The sequence below is a fragment of the Lagopus muta genome, chromosome 3 (assembly GCF_023343835.1).
Source record: "Lagopus muta isolate bLagMut1 chromosome 3, bLagMut1 primary, whole genome shotgun sequence".
NCBI lineage: Eukaryota > Metazoa > Chordata > Aves > Galliformes > Phasianidae > Lagopus > Lagopus muta.
The window spans coordinates 72,298,806-72,316,623 of NC_064435.1; the positions used below are offsets into that span (position 1 = coordinate 72,298,806).

The window sequence follows — 17,818 nt, forward strand, 5'->3', positions numbered from 1 at the left end:
TGCAGGCTCTATGCAGCAGTAACGTTCTAACTCTTAAATGTACGTGTTCATATTCTGAACTTACCAAGTCTTTGTCACGCTTCCTTTGCTTTCCCAATCATGCAAAAATATAGGGTTTTTCTCCTTTCTTTATTCTTCCTTTCCCAGAGCACATGTGAAAACCATTACCGTATCACAAATGCCTAGCAGACCTTGAATTATCCTTGTCAGAACTTTGTATTTCCTGGGCAAATCTTGCAGTGACAGATACCTTCTCTAATTGCATTTAAGCCAGTGATGATGCAAAGATAATGGCAACGAAGTCTGGCCATCAAATTTCAGTGTATATTAAACGCCTCTTGAAAGCAGCATTAATAATGGAACAGATTTTATTATTTACCTTTAATTAGAACTCCTTGCTGATGCTAGTGAAAAGCGCACTTTCAAAAGAAGTAATCAGCAGTAAAAGACATATCATTATTTTCATTACAGGTTTACGTGGCATTTCTGGTTATTAACATTGCTAAATATTCCTTTCCTAAATCTGCTTTCAGTGGCTTACAGTTCTGCTGCATTTGGACAACTTCAGATGAAGCATTCAATGGCAGGCACATACCTTACAAACGATGGATATACTTTCAGTTTAGCTTATTTTAAGTCTATCATCACAGGTAAATTAGCATTTTTGCCTCGCTCCAGCTACACTAATTGCGGCGATTCAATACCTGAACGTTCCACCAGCCTTTTCTTTGGAGAAGGTATGTTTCATTTAGAAAGTGAATGACCTCCTCAAGAGGCAAGATGTTATCTTTGCTGTAAAAGCCATCAGTTAGACAAAGCTATAAATCACTGCAGAAAAATCCCACAGTGAGCGCTCAGTAGCACCTCAGATATTTGGCAGCCAAACACCTCGGGACAGCCTGCCTGCTCACGGTGAGCCCCAGCTGCTGCTGGGCAGAACCTCCCCTTGCTTCCCCACCGCGAGCTACGGTAGCGCAAATCCCAGTATGTGAAAGGAGGATGAAAAGTCCGTCTGCCTTGTATTCTTTGTTACTCGGAGAAGATTTACTGAGGTTTTCTGCTCTGCTGACATTTATTGAGCACCCTTCATCATGGTCAGCCTGGGCCAAGTGCTGTAGCTCCTCGAGGAGCTAGAAGAAGCCTGACCACAACATCTCCAGCTCCTCCCCTTCCCTTGCACACACCTCTCCCCATCTGTGTGCCCCAGTCACCTCTCTGCCACAGGTTGCACTCCGCATAACTTATGGTGCAAAGAGGCACTACAGCACTCCCTGGCTATCTCTCCAGTGCTTCACTTCACGACACAATACAATACTTACCCCATGATATATATATTTTTTAATTCTCCTTAGTTAAGACAGCTTGAATAGATAAACCTCCTTAAATCATCTCTCAATTCCATACTCAAGCTCATACTCAACAGGAACTTACTTGTTTTACAAAATAGAGCGTGCCATATGAGGCAGAAGCACATGACCTATGCTAACATTTCCCCCTCCCCCTTCCTTCAGCGAACATAAAAGCACCACTATAAAGGGTACTTTAAGTTCCTTTTGCAACTAATACTGAAGGAGTTTATTACTGCATTGCAAAAATGCTTTAGGGGAAATCTTGCTCAGATATCCTTCTCGTGAGAAAGCTTGGTCCTTTCAAAAAAGTTGCTTTGAAATTTTTAAGAATACATTTTGAAACTCCTGAATGCAAAACATGCTCCATCTCTCTTACATGTTCCTGCATTTCTGCTAGCTGCCCTGAAAACAGAGAGTTCTGGACATGGTCAAAACAGAATGTGGAGTTCTCCAAAAACTATTTCATCTTTAAATGAAGCATGTTTTGGGCATCAAACCTTGAAACTGATCCAACATCAGAACCACAACTTGATTGCACAGGTTTAGTTTGCTTTAAAGTTAACTTGTGCAGAAAATGATATCTGGACATACAGACTTCTAAGGATTTATTTGATGTAAAAAGGTAATGAATATCTCAAGTTCTACTCAAGGGACTACAGGGGAAAGATCAAATGAACTTTTCACCTACAAAAATGGCATTGCAACCTTCCCCAGATCTCCTGCTAGAGGCCATGGGCTGCCTCCCTACCAAGTAAATACCACCACTTCATGATACGTGCTGAGTACTACATGCACCAAGAGCACCAACGCAACCAACACAGTACTCCAAGCATCTGCCTGATGGTTTATTTTGCTTTGTTGCTTTTTCAAAATTCCATAATACAAGATTTTTCTTCCCCTAAATTGACTCACTGATGCCACTGAATGATGGCTTTTTAGTGATGTTCCACAAGATGATGATATAAAGAACTGGATGCTATGCCAAAGCTAATACAGAGTAGATCCACACATAAAGTGGACACAGCACATACAAAGGACCCTTTGGCTTCTACTTTCTTCTAGATTCTTTTTTTTTTTTTTTTTGAGGCCAGTTACTGGAGAAACAAGCACTGCCAACAGCACTTGATTTATTCTGCTCACAGGATAGTAGCTAACAGGTCAATGATTTCACTAGCCTGCAGCACCAGACAGCCACATGTCAAGATTACTGATTGTGTTTGCTTCCCTAGCCAGCAGCTTTGGGAGCACGCAAGGACAATCTCTTCTCAGGTCTGTCATTATGCTTGAAAATGGTTGCTCACACACTACAATTTTTTTCCACAAGCACTCAGTGACTGAAATCCCTTTCAAAATTACCCAGTCATTCTGACTTTTTTTTAAAGAAAAAAAAAAAAAAAAAAAAAAAAAAAACAACAAACAAACAAACTTGTTTTAAATAAGTAGGATAGAGTACCCAAATACTTGATGATTTTGTTCAGCAGTTCACGCAGGTAAGTTCATGGCCATGTTGATGAAAGCCTTTTCCATGTACAATTCTCAGTGTTCAGCCACCATTCATCTGCACCTTGAGGTACAAAATGTCACTCTCACAAAACTGAGTACTGCACCCCAGTGTTTGCTTAACTCAGACCACATGTTCCTGAAGCACCAGCAGCAGTGAGTGACAAAATCTGTTCCAATCCATGGGAATTCAATAACAACAAAAAAAATGGAAGTGACAAGCTTATTATCACGGCACTGGATTTGGTGTTGTTGTTGCTTTTTGGCACATGGCAGCCTGAACTTCTTTCCACGCTTTGTGAACAGCTGAATTGTGTTCTCTTACGAAAGAAATTAATATGGCAGCTTGTGTACATCTGCTTTAATCTTAAAACAAAAGCAGCTTTTTTTATCTTTAATGGGAGCACAATAACAGCCCAACAAGGCACAGATGGTTTGGATTTTCTATGCAGAAAGCAAGAGAGAAGACTGACATCTTAACTGTATGTGTAGCCACAGCTGATGACGTGGCCACAGCAAGCGATGGGGACACAAGACATAACCCTTTGTCAGCAGCTTGGATATTAACTGCCTTGAATCAGATCTTATAAAAGCAGAAAGCAACTCTGTGCAGAGATAAATGCTTTTGTTCATAGAGATTTAATTTACATTGTTAGTAAAGCACTTAACAGCAGCCTTACTAATGCCAAACAAATTAATTTCAGTTTAGTTAAAACAAGCAGTCCCATTATGTTTAGGAAACACTGAACAAAACCCTTGAAAACCCAACATTAAACAAGTTATTTATGGCCACTGCTTAGCCTTCCTGCCCTCATCATGTGCGCATTAAAAATCTCTAAGCTGCTTTCTTTCAAACTCCCTAAGTTCTGACAAAAAGTGGCTGTGCACTGGTAACTTGAATGTTAATTCTGGAAAAAAAACCCTACAATCAGCTTGATCTGGCAGCCAGGTTTTTTTTAATTCAACCTTTAAAATAAAGTATCTCATTGCAGGATTAAAACTTTCCCTTTCCTGGAATTAATCAGACTGATAGTGGTTTTGGCAGAAAGGGCAGTAACAGGAAAAACGTAAGGACAGCACATGTGCAACACATCTCAGAAGACATTTCATAACCAGGTCTGTATTTTCATGCAATAAATACACAGTAGTTCAGACAAAAACACACACAGAAAGAGACTTCCCCATTACCCTTTAAAAAATACTGTGAGAATAACTGCTGTCTAAAGATGTTGCTTTTGATAGAAAGCAGATAAAAAGGCAAGTTGAATTAACTCCTGACATTGGAAAAAAGCTTTCCTACTAAAGATATTGCTTTTTTTTTTTTCCTCCAGCTGAATGAAGTGTTGTTTTAATGTTTGTGTGCTACAGTAGAAAAGAGATTCTCCTATAATTTGGAGAATTTAAGAGACTCAAAGTAGCGATTTCTCCAATTAGCCGGTACTTAAAAACTGTAACAAAAAAAATTGAGAAACATCAGAAAAACAACTGTTCGATTTATGAGTGATTTAGTTTGAGTCACTGATGAAATATTTCTAAGTAACATTTAGGGCTTCAAGGCAGCATTTCTTTTGACAGAAACAGGACTGTGAGGCCCTACAGTGACACTGAATCCTTCCTGGAAGCAGAGTTGCCTCTGTGGGCTTCAGCTGCAGCCCAGGATGCTCCTGGTAGGAAAGGAGATGTGGGAGGGACACTGCTCAGCGGTCAGGCAGGCCCCACTGCTGGATCAGTGGGGATATTGGGAGGACAAACGGATGGAAGGAGTCATGTGAGGCAGTTGGCCTCCACAAGGCCAAGCCTCACATCTGCCATGAGCCATGTTTACACGTGTGTTGACAGATGCTTGCAGCAGGAGAGGCTTAACCTTGACGTCCTGCATGAAGATGTAAACACCCATAGAAGGTAAACCCAAAGAATCAAGAGACAGTATGGTTAACCCCATACCACCCCTAATTCCCATGCACAGCCCCTTAAGAAACAGCAACTACACCGCTCCTGCCCACAAATAACCTAGAAAGCCAGCATGCAGATAGCCAGAGCACCAAGCTCTTTAAGTATATCAGAAATAATCAAGAGAATTATTACAGCTGAGCCAAATATAGCTAACTACAGAATAATATGAACTTTATGATGTTTAGACAGATGGAATCTGATTTCCTGATTTAAAGCTGCTGAATTTGGAATTCACCCCACGCTTAGAGACAGGGGACCTGCTTCCCAAATGCGCACAGTAACAGTAGCTGCAACTCTGAGTGCCATTTAATTAAAAAGCACAACATTTTTCATAAGTTTCAGAAAGAGATGAATTCATTTAACACCAAACACAGCCGAGACCACTATATGTATTTGTGTATTTTAATTAAAAGGCTGTAAACACAAGGAAAAGCACAAAAGACTTATTTAAAATGGGCTCTTGTAAGAGTGTATTTCAAGGGCAATAGACATTGAATTCAGAGAAAGGTAAAAAAAATGAATAAATAAATAGAAAAGACAATCCTGTTTGGAAATGTAGTCAAGTCTTCACAAGGAAGAGCTAGAAGCAAGTACAGCGTCTTTCAGTGATAACTAAGAAAATCCTTGTCCAAAAGGATTTACTTGTCAGATGCCTGATCCCATGAACCTACGCATCCAAACACAGCGCTTACTGATACACACTCCCACTGACTTCAGCAGCTTAAGCCAAGTAACTTCAGTGGTGTCATTCATGCCCCATGAATATGAACGGAAGACTCTTGTTTGAAAGGACTACTCACAGTCCTAAAAACTAGCTCAAGGGTCCCAAGTAGGGGTGAGAAAGGACACAAGGCAAAGAAAAGAGTACTTGTGAGAAGTGCTTAATCATTTTCCTGCAGGTTTCTGGGGTGGTTTTTGTTTGTTTGGTTGTTTTTTTTTTGTTGCTTTTTTTTTTTTTTTTCCCCTTTTCATATAATCACCAGGTAAATTTAACAGAACTCTATTTACCCTTCACTGAACCATCAAAAAAAAAAAAAAAAAGCTCAAACAATTCCTAAGTAATTCCCAAATCTTAACTCCTCTGAGGAGAAACTGTCCTAGCCCTAAAACCAAAAGGAAAAAAAAAAAAAAAAAAAAAGGTGAAAACCATAGAAAACATACCCAAGTCATGTTTAACAAGAAACATCTGTAGACTCTCCATTTCCTGCAATGCACAAATGCCCAAGAAGAGCCATATTAAGTTAAACACAAAGGAAAAAAATACCTTTGTTACTGATCAAACCATTTACAGGTGCCTGTTATTTGAAGTGGAGGACACTGAGCAGTGCTGCCTTTGCTGACATAACACCACCCCGTGAAGGGCTTCTATGTAAAGCAAGTTCACAGAAAGCTGTTTGAACTGACAAAATCTCTAGCAGTGAAATCTGACATCTGTTTCTAAAGAACCTACACTTTTAGGATACTACAGCTCAGCTGCTTCTATTTATAACATGTTTGATTTAAAAGTTCCTCTCAGTCAACTAAGCAAGTATGCAATTAAGAGTTCCTAAATTTCAATGTCAGGCTCTACATGGTTTGCAGCAATTAGTTGAACTTTCACTTCCCATGTATGAATTTCTTCATAGCAGATTTTTTCTACACACACGATGTTGCAGATTTACAGTAAATTTCCACTGAAGGAAAGTGGTGTTATTTAGAATGTGTGCAGTGAGGTGCTACTCTGAGAAGTCCAAAAATTCACTATCTTTGACGCAGCACTCCTTACACAAACCACAATTATTCCTCAAGCAAAGGGAATGGTGGATTCCCTTTGCTTGAGAGATTTACAAGATTAAACAAGATCTGTAATGCCATCTTAAAAATATATACACACACACAAGGAAAGATAGGGTTGTCTTTGGCTGTTGTTTTTATTTTTTATCTGGGTATTCATAGACTGCACTAACATACTCGAGGCATTCGCTGGCATGGCATTTCCAAAACTTGTGGCACTTTTCTCACCTTCATACACCGTGAGCGGAACAAAAAATTTAAAAGGCAAAACAACCATCCTGCCAAACAGCAAATTATTGCAGTAGTCTTCTCTTACAGAAAGCAAGAGATGCTTACAAAGTGAAAGATATTCATGCTATTCCACCAGCCCCGTCAAATCACAGAGGATGATGGCAGCAGAAAACAGAATCACAGCAGTCTTTAACAATAATTAACAAATGAACCACTTAATGTGAACATGCAGATACCACTAGAATAATTAGTCTTGCTCAATGAATAATTTTATTAGCATGTGATTATCAAGAAGAGATCCAAAACCTGATATGCAACTTGTTACAGCTCTGAAGAGTATGGCATAATCTACACATCAGTATTCACATTCAGCAGCATTACTTACAACCAGCACTCCTGCACAATGCGACTGAATGCCACAGGTTTTTTTGCTGCAACATTATTTCCATCATTCAGAGTAAAATGGATAGAAGAAATTAATCAGTAATGCATATTACTATGTTTTTTCACATTATTTTTCAAACTAATGTGAGCAAACACCTGAAACTGAGCACAACTGGTAAACTTGCCTTCCAAGCCTCATTGCCCCGCCAAGTCTGCCTTGAGAATTCATGCAACATACTCAGCTGAAAGGTGAGTACTGCAAATCCTAACAGAAGTTACTCAGTAGGAGAAGATTAACTACAGTGCTGTGCTTTGATAAGGTCGCAACACTTTCATCAGTTTGTCATTAGACTTGGCTACAACAGCTGCAGTTCTCAGAACAGTCTGGGAATCAAGGCACTGACCACACTTGAAAAACCACCATCCGCCCCATTGATGTCTCTTCCCTTACCCACCCTGCCTCCTTCTTCAAAATGAAATACAGTTTTGCAGAACGTCATCAAGCCATTAGAGGTATTGTCAGGCATTACCTAAAGTATTCCTCTTATTTTCTACCTTTCGCAGTACGCAGTTAGCTAAGCAGCACAGGCAAGACATTCCAAAGGATGCCAGAAAGCAGCTGGATAAACAACATGAATTGGCACTGACACCAACCAACACATCTCCTTAGAGTGCACTTCTGAAAACATAAGTCTTGAAAAAGATTCAAATAATAAATGCAGTGAACTGCTGATCTGCCCTTTGCTGGAGCACAGTAAGCTCAGACCCACTGGTGACAGAGGTGTTACGCACTGATTCTGACAGCTGTTCTCTACATCCCAGCTGTTCCTCAGCACAGTGTAACACCTGCTCTTAAAACAAGCGGGACAAACTGAAAATGTTGGGTTTCTTTCATGTGATGTTTACAGCATTAGGCTTTTCTGAGGAAATGGAATCAGTTGGATTATGTAACAGTGGTGGTTTATGTCTTTCCAAATTACCTGAATTTTCAGCCTGCATTACAAACAATACACGTAATACATATATACAAGGCTGCCAGCAAGCAACTTTTCCACTCTCTGATGCCAATTCTAGCTCTGCCATTGCATGTTAGGGCACCAGAGTAAGCTGTTCATTTTAGAACTGAACCTGCAGATCCTGTAAGTAGGTCTGCCAAGCTGAAAACACTTCTAAAAGCCAGGTTCATCGCAGTCAGCTGAGACTACAAAACTCTGAAAAATTCCAGGTAGCCTCTCCTGAGCTTGTGTGCCACTCTTATTAGAGGCTGGATAGGATTTACCCTTAAATGAAATGCTCAGTGCTACACATGGCTTGGAGCATATGCTATTGTAACAACACAGATGGCAATCTTCCTACTCTGCAAACAACATACAACTGTGATGCTTTAACATGACAGACCCTTCTTTATTCCGCTTTAAACAAATAACAGAGGAGATGGTCTCAGCATCTGCACTTCACTGGGCCTCAAACTTCAGCAGACCAAGTCAAGGGTAAATTATGAATACACAAATCCCCAAATCTGAAAAAACAAACATACAATTTAACGTGCATCCCGCTGAAAATACACCAGTACAAACAGGGTCTTCTTGTTTTCTTCTAAGGAAGCTTTGCACCTAGTCACTCATCTTAGCCTAGTTTTGCGTGCAACCTCTCCTGTACCACACACCTTTGAGTCACCAGTCCAGGACACCTGGTGACCTGAAGTAGGCTGCGCTGATCTTTCAGTTTCCTACAGTGTGGCTTTCACTACTTGTCCATCCCACTCACACAAAAATGAGCATCTTAATTCAACACTTTCCAGTATTGCTACCAGTCAGGAATGCCTCTATCAACATCCATCTTTTGTTCACTTGATAGCATTGTGAATTACCTTCTTCTTCATCCGCCCTCCTGCCTCAGTCAAAACACCCTTCAGATGTTTAATGTGACTAACAATCCTGTCTTCTTCACTCACCCCCTGCGAGCCAGTCTCTTCACCTCTCTGCCTCCCCATAGCTGTAGAGCATGGGGAGCTGTAGAGCCACTGAAGACATGACAAGACACGGGTGCATGATTACAACCTTGTCTCTGCTACTCTGCACTTCCATTTTCTCTGTTTCAGACCCCATTAGTCTCATGTTTCTTACTGTCCTACACTGCCAGGGTAGAAGCAATTTAGCCTATATCTTGCCCATCAAAAAGCATTCAGCAATTCTGTCTGGTTCCTTTCCTGCTTGCAGAAAAACTTGAAAAAAAGAAAAAAAAATAGAAAGGATACCTTGACAGACATGCTTTTCCACCTTGTTCACTCAGAAAAAACATTACATGAAGACAGCAAGAAAAGGCAATGTTTTCCATCCTATTAAACTTCTATCAGCCTCATTTGTTACCTGAAGCTACCTCCATCCAGTGCAAATAAATATGGAAGCCAAACTGAGGAGGGTGAAAAAAACACATCCCCCAAAAGTCAAAGACAGTATTCTCCTGATGCTGATGTTCGTGTCAGTGTTAATGTTTATAACTAAGTCTTAATGTAAAACTTAAATTCTACTGAAATTTCTTCAAGAAAGCCCCAAGAAGGGAAGTCTGATACACTGCAGCCTTGTGGAGTAGAATAAATAGATATATGAAGACAGCAAGTGATGAAGCGGAGCACTTCCATGCTGTCAGCAACCAGTAGGGCTGGTTCTGCCTTCTTCAGGCTGAAGAGATGAAGAAAAAAAAAAAAAGACAAAAAAAAAATACGAGTTGTCCATTGACCTCCTTCTGCAGCTGGCAGTCAGGCCCTACCAGTGATGTGCTCACCTAGCAGGCACACACCACCTGCAATTGCTGAGGTAACCTGAGCAAACAGGATGGAGCTGCTGGATCCATTCCCATTTCTCTAGAAAGACAGGAGGCATGAGTACTTGGCAGGCAGAAAGCAGTTAAAACAAAACAAAAGATACTGAGCAGAGGAATGGTCTCCTTCCCTCACAATTCTCACTTGGTAAGGACTGGCAGAGTTGCACGAAACGTGCTGCCCTGATGTTACTGCAGGAGGTCTGCCTCACTTTTCCCACTTGGCACGATGATGCTTCTCTCTGTGAAGATGCACAGCCCTGGAAAGACCACCCAAGGCCAGCACATTAAGAAACCAATGATCTGTGCTGAGAAAGGCTCACAAACCTGGCAGCCCTCCTTCAGTTTCGTTAGACACGCTTACACTAGCGAACCAGATATACAATGGAAAGAGCTCTTAAAACCAAAGTTCCAAGTTCAAGTCATTCACAAACCTTAAACTTCACGTTCCCCTATGTCCTCCCCATTAAGGAGAACAGTTTCTCTTCCAAAAAGTGGTAAAAGCAAACATGAACAATGCCCATACCTGGCCATAGTCTGTCCTGAACACGATGACTCCTTCCGCACAGGAATGAACAGTACTTGGATAATGCTGATTATTTTCTCGCAACCAGACTCGAGACCCCTAAAATAAAACAAAATAAAGTTACAATGACATAACTGAAAACCAAAGAAAGAATTTCACTCAGCATTTTTTCTTCGGAAACACTTCCCAAATAAAAGGAGAACATGTAAGAATAAAATCTAAATAAGCAAGTGAGAGAAAGTAATCTTTCAGTAAGTACTTGTCATCTTCTGCTGAAACAGTAAGCACAGGAGAACTACACTGAAGTACTTTTGTTTGTTTGCTTCTTCAAATAGAAGTGCCTAAATGCCAGCATGAACAGCAGGAGCTCATTCAGTGAGTTACGGCCACGTGCTTCATGTTAGCACACGTAAAATGACAAAGCAGGGTTTGAATTCACACGCAGTGTTTAAAAGATGCTCCTCTAAGCCAGCAAGCTCGCTACCTGCTTATTTTCAACCTCTGTTAGGATCACAGCACTTCACCTCTATCACCTTTCATATTGTCTCTCAACTCTTTGCCCTTTATCCTGCCCTGCTCTGATGGCTGCACAAGAACTCAGGATTTCATAAAATCACCAACAAGTAAAGCTACAGAGAAATAGTATTTGGTTTTTAGATCCAAAGAGGCAACACAGATACAATCAGCAAGTCACTAAAGTCAAGACAGGGCAGGCACAAACTACTTTAGTTTTTAAACCAGCTATCTACAACCCTCAAGAAGAAACACCCAAAGCTATTCAGCTGCAACACCCCAGTGGTATGAACCTCAAATCCAAACTGTACACCTGTTCTCTGCACAGACATAGCAGGCTCCGTATCAGAAACACAGTATTTTAGGGTTTATATGTAGAGAGAAGGTTTTGTGTCTCCTCCCCATCAGAACAGACAAATTCTCCCCAGAGAATTTGAAGAAAAGGGGCAAAGGTGTGATAGAGGTGGGCTAGGATGTACCCTGATAATAAGAAGGTTGAGACTTAGTCTGTATGATCATTATCAAAAAACAAACAACAATTCAAGTAATTAATCTTGCATGTCAACCTCCAAAGATCATCTTTACCTGAATTTGATTTAGATTTGAATTAGAATTAGATTTAAGCCTTTTAAAAGCTGTTATGGGTGCAAATTCTTAATGAACAATTAAGACAAGTATAGTTTATTTCTGTTACATGGCTCATGTAACTCATACCACAGAGTTCAGCCACATTACAAGCTGTATACACTTAAAATAACGTTGAATAAATATCATTCTTGTTTCCATGCTGGGAGAACATCAGCACTGAGAAACAGTAATGATCACAAAGAATACAAAAACTTTTGCTGCTGGGTTTCTCTGAACGGCAAGAGCTCAGTCACACAGAAAATCAAATAAGAGCATCTGTGATATCTCCTCCCACTCCATCTTTTGTCAAACTGTGTTTGTTTGCCATTTTACTTCCAAAACTTTGAGCCAGATGGTTTGCAGGTTTATAGCAAGACTGAGGCACTCAAGGGCACCTTCCCCAGTGCCCTCAGTGTACGCTCAGTCAGGCACAGGAGCCCGAAGGCCAGCAAGCATCTTGCTCTGTAGGGAGGGTTTGCTCTCTGGCCTCCCTGGCAAAGCCAATGAACAGAAATGTCCTACGTGTACCTCAGGAGTGGTGAACAGGCTAACCAGGGAGGTGGTGGAGTCACTGTCTGTAAAGGTATTTCAGAGATACGTGGATGTGGTACTTAGGGACATGTTTTAGTGGTGGCCTTGTAGCATGAGGTGATGGTTGGACCCTCTGATCTTCCAGGTCTTTTCCAACCTAAATGATTGTGTGATCTTCAGCACCAAGCAGCATCTACCACAGCCCGCCAGGGCAGAGAGCAAAAGGTTCTTCTCTCATGCTAACTTGGCTAAACCACCAAAGCATCCCTAGCAGTGCCATCTCCATGTCCTCAGCCCCATTGTTTCACCCGCACATACATCAGTAACACTCACAGTAACACTCCTGAGGCAGCACAGCCAAGGGGACTTGGCCCTGGCCTCCCACCTCCCAGAGGAAAGTTTCAGCAGCCTGCTGCAGGGCTTCCAGCATCCCTACCAGTCTGTCTTCATCTCTGAGTTTGACCCATCTAAATACACAAATATGCCACAACAATCCTATTTGTCCAAAAGTGCTTCAGGACAACCAATATTCCATTTTTCAGCTGGTTTATTATTTGCCAAATTCTCTGAGCTCAAGTAACATGAAGTTTATGCTTTCAAGGGCAATGAAAAAGCTTATAAACATTAAACCACAACAATATTTGCCAAAACCTCAGTATTCAAAATAGCCCCTCATAAGGAGGACAGTGTTTTCTATAGTGAAATTAAATAATGAATTCTGCAATTTTCTGGCTCTGAAGCCAACAGGGAGGCCTGAACAGAAGCATTCAGTTGGCTGGTCTATCCCTAAAATAAGCAAGCATGGAACAGTTTGATTTAAACAAATGTACATTGTTTGGGGTCAATGGCCACTATTCAGAGAGGCTGGAACAATGCAGTTTGTGGAGCCTGGGGCATCTGAAATGCAAATACAACCTGTGCTGTGGTGAGGTAGCTCAACAATAAAATGTCTATGCGTTTCAGGATGGATTGTGGGACCTCCCAGTCTGGGAGACGGAAAATTAAGGTCTTGGCAAAAGATCTAGCAGGAAGTTACAGTCGCCTTCCATGCCCAGTTAGCTCCGCAACTGCACTACAGTCCCTCAGAAGCATGTTTGCTACAGGCAAGTGACAATCTTGAGAACAAAATCCTCATTACTTGTTAATTTACAGACAAGACTTAGCATACAACAGTCTTCAGATCTAAAAAAAATCCTCCAACTTTGATCACAGAATTCAGATGCACTTTCATTTCACAATTCCTGACCAAGTGCAAGAGATAAGTGGCTTGAAATGCCTGCTATCTCCTGCAGCGTCTTCTAGGAAGGTGTCAACGCCTCTGAAACATGTCTGCATCTTCACTTTGACTTTACTTCAAAAAAGCAAGTAATAAAAAAGGATTCAGTGAAATAAAGTTCTGAGACTTCTCAGAACCAGAGGCCTGGAAGCGAGGAATGACTTCTGAGCCAGAACTTCTTCTGAACCCACTGGAGATGCAGCCAATGAGCCGTGCAATAGCCCAAAACTATGAACAACAAATTAACAACAGCCACAAAACTGCTGTAAGTGCATAGGTACAGTGTGTATATACATACGGATGAACAAGGATATATTGCCTAATAACTGTTCTCATCCAAGACAAAATGCTACTCACTCACATATTATATTGTAAAATTCAGTTCTCCCATCAAATCAATTCAAAGTAGCCAAAACTGCCTTAAAATAAGAAGAACGAATATAAGTTGTCACATCTCCATTCAGAAAGTATTTGCTATTAAGCTGTGACAAAGCAAAGGGAACAACAGTCAATACCTATTTAGAGAACCCTTCATTTATGCACTACAGTAGGTTGGCTCCAAACCTAAATTCTAAGGAGGAAAAGATGTTATTAACTAGGGCAAGCTAGACATTGCTTTTTAATGTGGTCTTGGTTATCTTCCACAAGCTAGACATTTATCTTCATTCTTCCTGTTTACAAATACATAAACCAATCACTAGGAGGGCCACAGCAAGAAGAAAAAAAAAGCTATCTTGACAAAAATATAACCTTACTAATTTGGTATTAATGAACTCTGTTGCTTCTGAAAATTTGCCCTTCATTGCACCCAAAAATCCTAATATGCTCAGTGCATGCCCGGCTAGACTATTCACTGGCAAACTCAAAGTTCACTGTAAGTAGGATCTCTCTTACTGACCTCAACTCATGAGGCATTCAGCCTCCCAAACAGAAAACCCAGAGAAACAAACATGACCTTTTGTCCAGCATATTAATGTGTAATTCAGAATACTGCTCTGGATCTAGGTCCCCTTCTCTGCAGTGCCCATGTTTCCCAGTTCAGGCTTTTCAGGCTCACCAAAAAAAAAAAAAAAAGATCCCCCAGCACTGCATTTCAGGAGTGGCTGAAGTACCAGAATTAGTACTAAAGTCTGTGCACTCTGCTGCCACACACCCTGAGAGACAGAAATAAATGAATATTTCAAAAGTTACTTTAAGTTAACTAATGAGTTCTCTCTCTCTCCAAACATTCTGCGTCCCACTATGGAGTGCAGTAAAACCATCATTTTTCCTCAGGAAAGGCAGAAGAAGTGATGGAGAAGGACTACTGAAATCCTGTCTCTGCAGAGAGTGAGTGAAAGCACACTTCTGGAATGTATTTGAGCATTTAATCCAATCCCGTGTCTCAACTACCCAAAATGACTACACACTAAAATCTTAGTAAATACTGAATCTGGCTGAATGCAATAAAATTCATTTTTAGAAGGCAGTAAGTGTAATTTCCTCAGAGAGAAGAGGAATAAGCTACCAACACCTTCCTGTCAATGAATTTGGCTCTGCCTCCTAGGCCATACTGCTGTGCTTTACTGTTTTAAAGCAGAACAAAGCCACAAAGAAGTTTCCAGGGGATATAAGGTCAGTGTAGGACAGTTTCGTGCAGAACAAAATCTCCTGAAAGCTTGGTGTTTCTGTTGCCTCTCCATCCCCCACAACAGATCAAAGCAGCAGCTCTTCAGCTCCTGAGGTCTGGGCAGCAGCTGTTGATTAACCTTGAACAGAATCCATCTCCTTCTGTTGCAGTAACTGGAGACAGTGCAACACCAGCAATAGACTGCCACTTTAAAAGTAACTGGATTAAAACAGATATTATTACTGTTACTGACTTGACAGCAAACTGAAATACATTGTTACCATCCCCAGGCCTTCAAATCGCCATCACTTCCTGCATGATGACCACTTTAGACAAAAAAGCTTTAAACAAACAAACAAAACACAACAACATACAGTTTCCAGCTATTCTCCACACAGACAGAGCAGAGATGAACCTTCATAGATGCAGGTGGACGGGCATGCTTCATCCCACCTTCTGCTGCTTAGCTTGAATAAGCAACACCACTAGATGAAAAGCCAAATAGCAACTAAGTTCATTCACAAAGCTCTGAAGATGTGGTTGTCAGCTCCCGAGGATGACAAGTAGGAAACAGTAGCGTTATCACAGCAGAAGAAAATCCAGCATCGAGATTTTGGGAAGAGGGGAACACGTACAGCAACTTTTGTCTAGCAGACATGCAGTTTTAAGTCCCTCTGTAAATCCTCAGCAGAACAGATGGCCCTGAACACAACAGTGCCTCCAGTACTCTGCACTGCATCTTAGCTTGGGAGAGGGGAGAAAGTGAGCTGTTAAAACTCAATAAGGAAGATAAGTCATTCAGAAGGATGAGAAATGAACTAGAAGAGGAGGCAGTTGTTGGTGACCAGAGGGGAGATGCAAGCAACATAGAAGAAAAGAGCTTGGGGCCATCCTAAATTTTTCTATCACCATTCACAGTGGAACAGGGGGCAGTAACAGCCAGGCAAATGACAGACTTCCCAGGATACACATCACTGTCTTAAGAAGAAGTAGTATATGTAATTTGCTTTCCATTATTTGGTTCCTAAACATGAAATATATAATATCCTCACAATAACATTAAAATTAATCTTAAGAAGTCTGGACAACAGCTGGTAAATGAGACTGTGCTGCTGGGTCTGTTCAGCCACACCTCCTAAGCACCATGTCACCCTTGCCTTTCAGAGTCCCACCCAGCTGGCTGAACTCAGGCTTGGGAGAAAATCCCAGCAAGGCCTCAGCTATCAGTGGTTGGCAGATCTGGGCTGCCCCAAGCTCTGTAGACAGAACTCAGGTCCTCCACCCCCTGGCTGCAATGACTCCCCCAGTAACATTCACCTGAGCTCACCACTCACTCGACCCTACCTGTACTCGCTATAATATATCAGAGGCAATGTTCTGAATCTAGGAAAAATATCTTTTCACCACATCGAGTCAAACAGCTTAGATCACCCTACAGCCTAGTTGACTCCATGTACATGTGATGAGTGAAAAATAAGCATTTGCTCTGTCTACACCCAGCTAGGAAAATGAGTTTTCTGGACTGCATCAACTGGCTTCAGTGATTTGGCAGCAGCAGAGCTGAGGCTGATTTTGGAAACCCAGGTGGATGTTATCAAACCAAGACAACGACAAGTCCAGCATGGTTTATGAAACACCTGGAGGTGACTGGGAACCAGTGCTACAAATTCCGGATGTAAGCACCCTTAAAATTCTTAAAAAATAATTAATTAAAAAGGAATCTTAAAATCTGTGCACATCTCTACATACAGAGCCCAACAGTTGTGCCAGGCTTTCACGAGCAGGCTTAGAACACAGGATGATCCCTCATTAGAGCAACACATGAACATCTCAAGGAAGGGCAGCCCTGCACTCCTCCATGTTCTTCCTCCTCATCCTCTGCACTCCAGGCAAGCATAGAAAAAGCAGATCCTGCCCCTGAAGCCTACAGCTGCAAGGCTCATGTTAGCTGCTTCCCACACTAATTTGTATGCTGCAAACCACAACAATCACTGAGCAACTGCAAATCACCTGTCTGGAAATCACCTGATGAAAACACAACCAATTAAGCAAAAAATAATGGCATATGTTATTATTAAAAGGCAGAGCACAGGCATATTCCCAAGCATCAAAACAGAAACATGCATATAGCAGCCAGCTACTCAGGCTTTGGGGATGAAGCCATGTGCGGAGGGTGCCCATCAGGGAGCTCACAGTGTTGAGGGTCAGTGCTGTACCAGTGAGCATCAGCCATACCAAGTTGGCTTCTCACATGCAGGAAGCTTCATGGAAGACACCTCACAACACTTTGCTGAAGGACAATCAAAGCAGTACGTCTCTTCTTTCTTCAGAGGTAACTCAGGAAGATGCTTGTGCTTTTTATGGCACATGATACTGAGCACCTTTTGCCCTCCAACTTCTAGAAGTTCATTGCTGTACAGCAAAAAAGATGTTTTCTAATTACAGACAACAGCTAATTAAATCCTCCTAAGTAGCATGTGCTACGATAGTTCTACAAACAAAGGTACAAGAGTGTTTGCTGGAGTGCTATGGGAACTTCAAGTAACAGGACAGAAGCAAGCACCTGTCACAGCAGTCAGGGTATACATTATCATAGCATCACAGAATCACAGAGGTTAGAAGGGACTTCTGGAGATCCCAATCTCCTATTAAAGCAGGTTCCCTAGAGTAAGTTATACAAGAAAGCATCCAGGTGGGCTCTCCAGAGGATACTCCACAAGCGCTTT

At 41.4% G+C, this 17,818-nt stretch overlaps 1 protein-coding gene across 2 annotated transcripts in view; it reads right to left on the reverse strand.

Annotated features, from left to right (window-relative positions):
* Nucleotides 1-17,818, reverse strand: part of MYO10 (myosin X) — a 150,963-nt gene that overhangs the window by 111,210 nt on the left and 21,935 nt on the right. For both annotated transcript variants that reach the window (XM_048940859.1, XM_048940860.1), the window contains exon 2: nucleotides 10,537-10,635. In XM_048940859.1, coding sequence (XP_048796816.1) covers nucleotides 10,537-10,635 — 99 coding nt within the window. The remainder of the gene's footprint in view (nucleotides 1-10,536; nucleotides 10,636-17,818) is intronic.